Genomic DNA, 12,332 nt, shown 5'->3' on the forward strand with positions numbered 1-12,332 from the left:
TTTAAACACAAACGTTATTTCTTGGTTTTCAACACCAGAGAAGTATCATTTTTCTGAGTCATGCAATATAATTAGGCTTAAATTCTGCAATGTTTAAAGGAAAGCCAAACGAGAGCTGTGCTCACCTTAGTAATGTCTGTCCTTAAGGAATGTACAATGGAAGAGAAAAAGAGACATTGAAGTAACAGGCAGAGGAACGTGTTAAAAGACTTAAAAGACAAGAAAGGTTAACATGCAGAGAACAAGGTACAGGTGTTAGTATAACTGGGAAAGCGTTGTCACAAAAATCTTACATTAATATTATATTAATATTAATATTATATAAGTCCTGGACAGCAAATGTCATTTTTGCATTATTATCAGCTGTATCTTTTAAGAATAACAAGCATTGTACTATGTTACTACAAACACACTTTCTGTCTATGTACAATACTATACATATATGATGTCATAGTAAGAAATCATAATATAGTTTAGGTTGAGCTTTCGAATTGTAGGAGCTCTCCGAAAGGATAGTGTATAATCATTCAGTAAATACTTCAAGCTAAGGGGCCAATGCCAGGGTCTGGAAAAGGGAGAGATATGTGCATCTGGTACTTAATAGACATCGACAATAATGAAGTTACACAAGGCAAGTTTGGACCCCTGTTCTTTACTCTTCAATGTGATAAAACGCGTCTATTGCTTGACTGTGATTCTGTCCAGTCCAACTAAAAACCTTTCCAGAAAGTAATTGAAAGAGACAAATTAGTACTAGCAAACAGTCAAAATCGCTGTCTGACATTCTCTTTTGAGACCATGCAAAATACGGATATGATGGCGTTGTCCAGTCTTACCACAGAGTTCTCTGTTTTAATTGACTTCACTTGTAAGCAGTCCTCCACGCCTCTAGTTGTGCTGTTGGCTTCTACCTTCTCTTCCGCTCCCCGGGCGCTCTGCTTGGCATTCGCCTCGTTCTCCCCGTTCTCCTTCGGGGGCTGAGGCCGGGGGTGGCCATCATTGCGTTGTTTCTTTGTGACGTGGGCTTCGGGCCCGTGGACAGTCTTTACATGCTTCCTAAGAGAGCTGGGGTCCGTGTATCGCTTTGTACAGCCTGGGATCTTGCAGACGTATGGTTTCTAAAAGAATAATATGGAACAATAAGTTTTGGGGGTTTCAATTTGTTTATGTTCGTATGATCTGCTCTGAACACGTGTGTCTTCTGTTTGTATGTGCCAAACTTGTGCTTCCCACAGATAAGATATTATAAACTCGTAAGATATCACTGAGTTGGAGTGCAGTAATGTAGTGAAGCCATCACTGATGTCTCAAAGACGTTGGACTCTCGCGATCCCCGAGGTGCTTTTAACTGCAGATGGCTCGAGCTGCTATAGATCATTAAGCGGGCCAACAGCAGATGTGAATGGGCAGGCAAATCAAGTCACGAGCCATCCAGCTAAGACTGATTATGAATGAAATACAAGTTACACTTGGGTAATTAGCAAAGATGTTGATGATAACTTCATTGGCATCACAGACCACCTGCGTATTCGGGGACTTGAAACGCTTCCAGGTCTAATAATGTATTCGCAATCTGCAGGTGGTCCGTACGCCGCAGGGGTGTAGTTGATTCTCTCGGATGTGTTTTTTTTTTTTTGTGTGGGTATCATACACTCTAGTTAAACCTTTGCTTCATTCTTTACACTAAATTATTGTTAATGGGACAGGGGGTGCACTCTGAAGAACAATTACCTGGCAAGACAAAATCCCAAGGAGGGCGGCAATCCTATTCCAATGTGGAAGTGAAATTTGTACGGGTCTGAATATAGATTGAGATACGGAGCCATTGATCACTTGCAAATTTGCACTGTGCTCCTGCTGTGACAACTAATTACAAAAAAAAAATGACAACAACTAAGTTTTGAGCCAAACAAAGTTCTGAGGGAGGGTTGGCTCCTAGGATGTCCGTCTCAAGACAAACGTTGTTCCGCAGATGCCAAAAATAAAAGCAAAACTTGATGTAAGATGTCTTGGATGTATTATAATGATTCTCATTGTATATAATTAAGGCCTGTACCTTTAAGGTGTAAGGAATTGCGTATCTTAACTCTCCAAGTAGTTTCTTGATCATTGTAAATTACTCCAGCGACCAGTAAAGCCACAACCAACCACTTCTATTGTCGTTACAAATCGAGAACAATGATCATCTATATTCTGAGTCCATTGATCCTAATATGCATGCAAATCTCTGATGAACTCTCCGGGATGGTGGGATTTTCTTTACAAAGGTTGATAGTGTTCAGACTGCCCCCTCACCCACACTAGAATAAACAGTATTGTGTGCGTCTCCTTGGTGGAGTCGGGTTAGACTCCGTTTGGCTTTGAGCCAAAGTATAAGATCGGATGCGTTTGAAGAATTAGAAAATAACATAAATAGAAATAAAATAAATGTGTATGTACCTTGAATAGATTTCTTACTAGGAAAACCCAGTCAGATGGCAAACTCTAATCATATCATACTGTATAAGGAAATTATCTTTGTGGCATCTGCAGCCCAATTGTGCAGAAGGAGAAGCAGAACGTTTTATATAAATAAACCAAACTCCCTCACAGAAGCGCTCTGCTCAGAATACTTATTAAGGGAACAGGTCTATCAATGGTACGATAGAGCAAGAAGCTTCATGATGGTTGTCTCCAACCTCAGACTATTAAACAAATGTTCACATCATCTAGAAGCATCCTGTAACATTATCTCATATAGAGTACACCGTTTTCACTCTCAATGTTAATTAACAAGTTAACCGAGAGCATGTTAATGATGCTTGTGAATCAAATGCTTGTTAAAGTACAGATGCATACTAAGCAGATGGTTTACTAAGGATGTGTAACAATGTTTTGCATATTTAATAGCTTCGGTGACTTTTTGGAAAATGACAAAAAGAAACAGTTGCTACCTAAATGAGTACATACAAAAACAATATGTCACAAATAAGCACACATTTGCTATAGAGTGTGATTTGAGTTTTTTTCCTAGGAGCCGCAAATGGAGTTAATTCTAAACAGCACATTATTGAAATTATCCAAGCGAAGCTCCCTCTGCTGTAGGGCGAGGGCCTGGGCACCACTGTGCGCCCGGTGAAGGCCAGTACCTCATTGGAGTGGGTCCGGTTCTGGTGCTTGGCGCGGTCCGAGGCGTTGGAGAAGGCCTTGTTGCAGCCCTCGTGTTCGCACACGTACGGCTTCTCCCCAGTGTGAGAGCGCAGGTGGGTCTTTAGATTCTCTAGTCGGGAGTAGGCTTTGGCACATCCCTCAAACTGAAAGGACAATAAATAAATACGTAAAGAAACAAATAAACCTCTGCGCGTAGAATCCACCTTTTTAATTGAACCAGGCCATCTTCACTTGTACTAGTATAGTGTAGTTACATTCCTGTTATTTCCTGTATTTCTCATTTCCTACTGTGCCATGTTATATATTTATTAAAGGTGATTTGCTTATTTATTTAAAAGATGCCTGATAGTAGGAGGGAAACTAATATTGTACCATCTCCAAAAAAGACAACTGTCAATTGTGAAAGACAGGCAGTGACTCAGAGACGTACATTAGGGATGTAGAGGACAGGCTTTAAGTCTTAATAAATGCCAATAGGCCGCTCATGTTCTTCCAACTGTAATTAGCTTCCCTGTACCCTTCCTGTCCGTCAGCTTTGATAAGCCATCTGAGAGGCTGCTTTAACAGGACGTTCAATCAGTCTCGTGAATGAGAGTCTCAGCAGAAGGCGACAGCCATAGAGAATTACACACAATACACAGAGTGAGATTGTGGGATATGTTTTGGCGTAGGTGTTACATTATACCGGTAGGCAATGTGTAATATTCCTTCAGGACGTTACTGGGCTTCACAAAATCTCGGCTTTAGTTATCTTTCCATGTAAACAAGACTGTAACTGCAAATTAGCAATCATAATCACGCCCTTCAGCCTCTATTCTTTCCACCACCAACCCCCAACTCATTATCCCATGAAGGTTTTTAATATGACACAAAATGTAGGAGGCTTTGGACAAAGGACAAGAAAAAACAAATCTGTGGGTCGTGGCAAAGGGTACGCAGGCCTCGATCCTGTGCTGCGGTCCCCCCCACTCCCTCTCCGGCCCCCCGGGAGCTCCGCTGTGTCTGCTGCGGCCTATATCAGCGCGGTGGCTCCCGGGTCGGGCTGCGGCGGCGGGGTGTTAAGTGTGTGTGCCGCTCGGCGCTCGCCGGGACTGATAACTCACAGTGCACTTGTGTGGCTTCTCCCCCGTATGCCGCCTCATGTGCACCACCAGCATGTACTGCGCCTTGAAGGGCTTCTGCTCCCGGGAGCACTCCTCCCACCGGCACACAAACTCCTTCTTCTCCCCGTGGATGTGGTCATTATTGATGTGCTGAAGATCCAAAACCACCAGGGGGGAATAAAACAAATAAATAGTTAGTGCACAGGTCCTGCAGACACTGTCATCCAATCCAGCCAAGGATTTCTCTATACTGTATGGATATTAGCTGTTCCAGAAGTCTGTATATATATTAATATATTCATCATTTATTGTGTGCATATCTTTAGTTTAATATTTAAATTATATATGTTGTAAGCTTAACTTGTATCACACTTTCTTGTTCAGATAGCACTAAATCGTCAGAGGCTCGTGCGAATAAGGGCTTGTGAAAACAGCCCTCGGTTTCCGGTTTGGCCAAAAAAAGAAAAAGAAAAAAGCAATTTATCAAAGACATGAAAAAGAATGTCATCAGTCAGATTTCCTGTTAGATTTCTATGTGTATATCCCACTGAAATGGATGTCTTTGAAGGCATTGTTTTTTAACTGAAAAAAAAGGGGAAAGAAATTATCTGTCTTTATCTTTTTTGGCTCATTCATAGAACTGACCAAACTGGACCATAAGGAAAGCACTTTTGCATATAACATTGGTAACTCTAAACCCCGGCTCAGGCCACAATTGCTTTGTGTGTTCTCTACCTCACACACTCGCACACAAGTGCTGATGTATATCGGCGCATTTTCCCTGAACCCCTGTAATTGCCTTTTAAAGCCGCCTTCCTTAAGTGACGTCCTGTTTCGGCTTGCAGAATAAGTCATGAGTAAAGGCAAACGTGGCGTAATACGTAAACCGTTTCCTAAAATCCCTTAATTAGCACCTTTACAGCCTTATGGAAATCCCACAAATGGTCAAAAGGTCTGCAGTGGTTCAGGAGGAATCAGCTGAGATTTTGTAGTTTATTTCACTCACACGATGGCTTGAACATCCATTTCTACAGTTTTCACTAATTATAAATCTTGGAGAGCAATCTGAATATTTTTTTTTCTGGTGGATTTGTTCTACATTTTGCACAAGTAAAATGTAACACATGAAAGTATAACAGAAGAGACTCATCGTAACTAATTTGTAACATGCTGTAGTTTGAAAAATAGTGTAGAAAAAAGGGAAACAAAACTCCCTGAACAGAGAATCGCAGTGTGACTCCACAGCACAGGAACTCGGAGCACATTTATTTCTCTCTGCTTCACTGACAGGCCGGAATGCCTCCCAAAACGATGCCCTTTAGAACAAACCTGTTCCACTAAGGGCCTGGCGTGCTGTGAATGAGTTAAAGCCCTGTATTAAACTGGGCTTTCAGGTGCCAGACATCAAAGGTCTCATAAAAAAGCACATCAAAAGAGACATAGGTTCGAATGGTGCTAATTAATTAATTACTGCCAAATGGTTACTGTTTCCCCCATATGTGTTGTTAACATTATATGGCTTTACAACCACTTTCTCTTTTGATAGAACATTTCTCATCAACAATAATAATTATTGCTGTTGTTATTGATATTATTATTATTGTCACTGTTACAGTGTACCTATTAAAGTGGATAACTAAGCTAGTTGTTCTTTGCTTTCCCATTATTATTTTGAATCCAGTGGTGTATGTTTTCAACACAATGTTGACACCTACCTAAGATCACATCAGTCTAGTATTAAGCGTAATCTTTTAAGCATATTGAAAACAGAGGAGATGATACAGTCAAGACTAAAACTGGTTTCAGCTTGTCTCGAGTGGCATTGGCGTGTAGGACTCGTGTGAACAGTCTCACTGAATAGAACGTGCTATCTGGCAGGAATGTAATATGGACCCCTTTAGGTTCAGACTTTTCACACTAAACATCTTGATACATGGATTTTGTCAGTGTCAGCCGAGAAACCTAGTTAAGCGGGCAGCTTTGAAAAATAAAAGGTGAAGGTGCTTTGGGATTTAGCACTCCCTGCGTGATGACAGATTTAAACTGGGCCCTTGAGGTCAAGGTTCACAGGCGCAGAGTTCAAGGGTCAGTATAACTTCTTCCCAGGCAGCTGTGCCACAGAGCTGCAGTCTTACTGCTGTGATCAACAGGCTCATTTCACAAAAATATCACTGAGGTAAAATATCCCCACTTTTGGAAAAAAGTGTATCAATGGTGTCATTTTCAAAGAAAGAATATAATATTCACTGGTGTGAAAAGATTCCTCAGTGCACTGTAAATAGTGAAAAAGGATTTGTTAATGTAGCTGATCATTTAAACATATTTTTGGTGGTGAATCTCGAGAGGAATATAAAATAGAACTAATGAGGGTTTGCCTGATGTTTATGAACATGTGCTTTATCCTGCCATTTCATCGTTGAATGAACCTTTCTAAACATTTCAGCATATTTATTCATGTTATAGCGTTGTGTTTACATATGCATTGTCTCCGACTGTCTTTTAGTGCTAAGAACTCAAAACAGTCTTGTTATTTATGGTTGTAACTGACATCCCCTTGTAATGCTGTACTCCCCAGACTCGCCCTGTTATACTTACATGAACGAGCTGGTCTTGGGTGTCGTACTCTTTCGAACAGCCTTCCCAATGGCAGTTGGTCTCGTAGATGACCTCGGGTTCTTGCTTGCATTCATCCTTATCTAGATCTTCTTTCAGGTCCAGAATGCCTCCGAGATGATCCTGTTTAATAATATAGGGCATAAGTACTGGCCTTGTAAGTTGAGCACATACAGAAGTATAGTGTATTCTTTTAAGATAGTGTGGTGTCCTCCCCCCCACTTCTGCCACCTCACACAATGACAGCACCTCCTTTATCTCCACTAAATCCACTAACGAGCAGCTCACAGGCAATAGGAAAACACCCAGATTATTCCAATTACAAGGTTGGCTCGGGGACACCTATTTAGGCTCCGCATTTAAAGATAAAGGAGACTGGTGCGCTGGGATGAGAGGAGGCCTACTGGTCCTCACTTTCTTGCTATACCATCCGAGTTGCAGCAATGTTTTAATATCAAATTTGATAGAATCTGATTCTTCTCGGACCTTCACATGTGCTCCAGCACTGCAGACCAAGATAACCAATCAGGGCTCAGCTGATGGTTTGTTTCTTCGGCGGAAAAGAGTTAAGCCTCTTAATGTGGGAATGGAAAAGAATGTTTTATCTCCATTTTTGTTTAACAACCAAAGTTTAGTTTCAAGCCGGCGATTAAAAGGAATGAATTTGCTCCGATGGAAACGGCATAAAGTCTTGATACGATAAGGCTGTTCTCTTGGAGTCTCTTTAAAAGAGAGAGGGGGGGGAAAAAAAAGTTGCCTTGATAGAGGCCTACCCCTGAGGCAGCTAAAATTGTTTTCAGGCTGTGCGGTTTCATAACTGTTGACGTGCACCTAAGCTCCATGCTCCTGAGATGCAGCTCTTCGCCCTCAACATGCTGACTACAGCATGTTTATCTTTCCCTGATATGCTATCTTCATCAATTCTCCGGGCCCCCAGATGATTCCGTTCATAGCCGTCCCCATGCATCATGCTGAAACCTGCCTCAGATTCTGAGAGGAGCAGGGAATTTGTCAAAAGAAGGAATAAAAAAAACCCTCAGATGACAATAACACCGGCCAATATTTCATTAAAATTAAGTGCTCCGCCACGGTTTACAGTGGTTGGGAGAAGAAAAAAATGAATGAATGCAAAGCTCTTATCACCAGGAGTTTTTCTTTCAGTGGTTCATAAAAAAGGGGGTCAGGGGATTGCATGTTTCCCTTGGGTCAAATATTGTGCCATTGATCAGGAAGAAACATAGACGGGGAAAAGGATTCTCCGTGGATAACGACGTAGGGATAAATGAGATCCACGCTGTTTTATGATCTGTGGATTTTGTGCTGGTTGTTTAACAAAAGTGTTTGAAAAAACATTTCTGTACAAAGAAGAAAAAATAAAATCCAATAAAGGGCCTAAAAACATAAAATCACATTTGAAAGAGCGCATGAAAAAGAGCTGGTTGCATTTTAGAACACAAACAGAAACTTGCACAATGAAATAAAACGGATTATTAGTGTTTGTAAAATAAGATAACTTGCAGACATATTATATGTAGATATACTGGTCCATTTAATTCACTCTTAATTCTTTGACCACGGTTTTTCTTATATTTGAAGAGGTCACTTAGAATGTCGTTTTTTAAGATTTCAACAGCATAATAAATAGAACAGCCCCTATGTGACTCAAAACTGCATTCCAGCATTTCAGTCCCTCTGGAAAGATCGACTCATTGATATGCAACATCCACTACTGATAATCCATCGGCTGCAAGGTGAGAAGGTGCTGACGAGGTGCTCTCTGAAGGCTTGTGTTACCTGAGAGCTGGGAGAGGTCGGCTGAAGGCCCTCCCCCTCCGTCTTCACTTTGGACCTCTTTGTGATCATCGGATTGACGGTGCTGCTCACAGCCGAGTCTCCGCTGGCGTTCTGGACAGAAAGAGATGGGAAAAACAACTGGAATGTGACCAACATCAATATTTTGCTTTGATGGTGCATAATTGCTCTGTTCTGAACTCACAATGCCTGTTTCAGAAGTGACTCGCCACAGAGACTAAACAGTTGAGGCTGTGTATGTGAAGTAGTCAGAATATATAATAAATGTTATATACAATATGTCAAAGAACACACCACAAGCTTCAATCCTAACGTGATGGTGGCTGTCCAAGTGTTTGGACGTTCGGAAGCCAATGAGGATGCTCTCTAACGCTGGAGTTGTATCTTGAACAGTGGGTGGTATTCAACTCTCTAGCTGACGGTTTCAATAACGCTCACAGAACTGCAACACGGACCAGCAAAATCTGTTTCAGATCACTGCGAGGGATGGCAAGTAGACTTTGCTGGAGCTCATTGAAATCGCGATGGAAAGGGGTTATGTGGTTGGGTGGAAATGAGTGTGTAAGTGCTTTAGCCTGTACTTATTCTAGAAGAGTTTATCTTCAGAGAAAAACTGTTGTGTAAACCATGATGAAGCATTTGACACTGTAAACAGAGAGGACCACAATAGACATACATAGGAAAAAAGGGTATTTCAAGTAGAGCGGAAAATTAAAAATGGCATTGCTTTGAAATTCTTTGAAATGCCTACGTACAGCTAACAATATGGAACCACTTTTGCGCTGCCGTACCTGGTTTGAGTCTGCGCTGCTGTTGTTGTTGCTGTTGTGCGCAGCGGTGGGCAGCGAGGGGATGCCAACCAAGTGCTGACGGGTGGCGAACGTTGGCGAGGGCTGGATGAGAGGCGGGGTGTGCCCGAAGGCAGAGCTCAAACCCCTCTGCTGGTTGAGGATCTGTTGGTATGCCATGGGATTGATGGGGTGAGGAAAGGTAAAGGCAGGACTGAAAGAGGAAAGGGATGGGCAACAACAACGACAAAAATAAATAAATCCATCAGACATCTCAAATATATAGATTTATATAGTTTTTGTGTAAGATCATAAACATCAGCTGCTTTGATATCCATGCAGAAGCCAGTTCATAAGATGGACATACGGTTACTCTGCTGTATCTCAAAACACTGAAGACTCTCATCAAAGAGCCAGAGAGGTTATTTTAAGAATTTCGGTCAATCCTAGAAACACACACTTCCAAACTTATCAGCATGTCTTTCTCATGTAACCAATGATCCCCATGGTATGTTACCTGATTCCTCCAGCTGAAAGGTGCCCATAGGAGCCACTGGCTGTGGAGCTGCTCCTGGAGTTGTTGATGTAGGCCACCAGAGAGTTGGGCGAAGTCCTGATCATGGTCTGCAGGTCAATGCTGGCGTCGGAGAGGGGGGAGATGGAGAGAGCTCGCTTCCGGCTGAGCCTAGGAGTCAACCTCGGGCTGGAGAAGCGGGACACTGTGGAGGAGATGGAGAATATTCCTTCAGTGCTGCAAAGAGGTCGTTAACTTCTCTGTGACACATGAAGTCCTCTTTATTATTATGTGATCCTGACTGTACCTTTCATTAGTTTTAGAGACATCTATCTCGTCTTTATTCTCTAACAGAAACGTCACACTGGCAGAGATCGAACACTCGAATTCGGCCTCCGATCCACCGCATGTCAGCTCAGCAGCCCAACCGGTTTTCTCAACGGGTCAATAATGATAAACTAGCCAAACAAATAAACAAACATCAGCAACAGAAAAAAACAGAAAGGAACGACACTGCCTATAGCGTTGTCACTCGGCACAGTTCCTCTCCCCGCTAAGCTATTTCTGGAGGCAGAAATCCAGTCGAATACTCTGGGACTGTGTGATTGATGCTCATGGGCTGTCTGTTAGACACCCAGACCCCTTGAAAGTAGCATGTCCCTATCAATAATTGCTCAAGATTGATTTGAAGCTAATATAGTAAACAACTGGTGTAAACCAATGAAGCTGTGGCTGACAGAAGAACTGTGTGGGAAAATCTGCTAATCTCCTGTGTATTTGCAGTAGTATATACTGCAGGTGGCAATTTCAATAGGAATGTTGCCAAAATTAAGCTCATATTAATATCTTTGGCTCGCAGAAAGCTCTTATTTAAGATATGGCCCACTTATCCTGAATCCTGCATTAATTCATATTACTGTCACAAGAGAGCATTTAACTCTACCTTTAACAAACTTAAATTCCAACTAAAAGAAAACCCAAACGACGCAATACTCAACATCTGTTTTTCACAGAACATATGAAATGGAAAAAATGCATTCTAACAAAATATTACGACCATAATGGAAAATGTGATAATGACACCTGCTCTATTCAGATTATATTTAGAAGTTCCACCATTAAATGGCAAATTAAGCATATTTGATAAATAAAACAAATCTGAACCAGTGCCTAAAGGTATTCAGAAATAGTGCTTCAAAACCTGAGAAAAACATTTGTGTGAACTAGGAATGTGTTTTTTTTTTTTTTTAAAGCTGGGCATGAAAAAGATTTCCTCACTGGGAACATTTACAATTAAGTTAACTATCTCGGAGATCTTTCACATACTGTGTTCTTGCCCAGATTCTGATCTTCCGATGGATAATTAATTGCCCCCAATAATTTGCAGTAATTACCGTGATAAAAATCTAATTGCAGCAGTTGTATTTCAGATGGTTAAATGGTTGTAATTTACAGAATCAATTTCAATTAAAAGAAAGAAATGCAAAACATACAACAAGAGTCTTCATGGTGGGCTGTTTAAAAATATATAAAACATGCCTACACCTATTTATTCATTTGTTAGTTGGTTACCTCCCATTCTTGTTTTATTTTATCAGTATTCAATTGTGTATGTATTACACATGCAACAATATGTTCCAACTCAAATGTCTTTTAAAGGACAATTTCTCCCATACCAAAAAAAATACTCTAACCTCTAATTACTCTATAGAGTATTCCTTTGTAAAATGAAGTACATACATACTGCCAAGTAACCTAAAGGAATGAGAAACTGCTCCTCCGATCTCTTAATGTTTGGTATAGAATTTTCAAGAGGAACTTTGACTGCTTATAAACGTGTCTTTACATATTTGCGAGTTTAGCTTTTGTTATTTATATATGAATGAGCTGCAGCCTGAATACGGGCCCCTGTGACTTGTGTGATTCGGTGCTGAGATAAACATTTTGTAACCAAATAAATAAATTACTCATAAAACGTGAGTAACCCGCTTAGAATCGAGGTGGCGTTCATCCTGGGGAATATATGATAGCTTAATTTTCTTAGCTTTGTTTTTAAGAGCAGAAGTGGGAAGTCCCCAGTTGTCCGTCTAATGAAGAGAAACACGACACCTTCGGCGCAAGGAGACGCAATGATGAAAACTTTCTGTGCAAATCCCTCTCTGGGACAGAAGGCGATGTGTGCAGATCTGTGGAATTTGATGAGCATCCTCATCGCAGGGGCTTGTTCCTGGTTTGACTTTAAACACCCAGTAATTGCTTATTTAGACTCCATCAGCACTTAGGAGAGTGGCAGTTCAATCTCTCTTCTCCTGTGCCATAAATTCTCATTTCGGTTTATCGCTCATTTTATTA

General features: G+C 41.1%; 1 protein-coding gene across 1 annotated transcript in view; it reads right to left on the minus strand.

Moving 5' to 3' along the window:
• The window catches only part of gli2a (GLI family zinc finger 2a), a 91,538-nt gene that overhangs the window by 6,207 nt on the left and 72,999 nt on the right, over window positions 1–12,332 (minus strand). The window contains exons 6-12 of the mRNA XM_066687612.1: window positions 9,984–10,185; window positions 9,470–9,680; window positions 8,661–8,771; window positions 6,849–6,989; window positions 4,254–4,403; window positions 3,129–3,293; window positions 837–1,118 (exon numbers count right to left, since the gene is read on the minus strand). Of these exons, the coding sequence (XP_066543709.1) occupies window positions 837–1,118; window positions 3,129–3,293; window positions 4,254–4,403; window positions 6,849–6,989; window positions 8,661–8,771; window positions 9,470–9,680; window positions 9,984–10,185 (1,262 nt within the window). The remainder of the gene's footprint in view (window positions 1–836; window positions 1,119–3,128; window positions 3,294–4,253; window positions 4,404–6,848; window positions 6,990–8,660; window positions 8,772–9,469; window positions 9,681–9,983; window positions 10,186–12,332) is intronic.

This window comes from Amia ocellicauda, chromosome 16 (assembly GCF_036373705.1).
Source record: "Amia ocellicauda isolate fAmiCal2 chromosome 16, fAmiCal2.hap1, whole genome shotgun sequence".
Classification (NCBI taxonomy): Eukaryota; Metazoa; Chordata; class Actinopteri; order Amiiformes; family Amiidae; genus Amia; species Amia ocellicauda.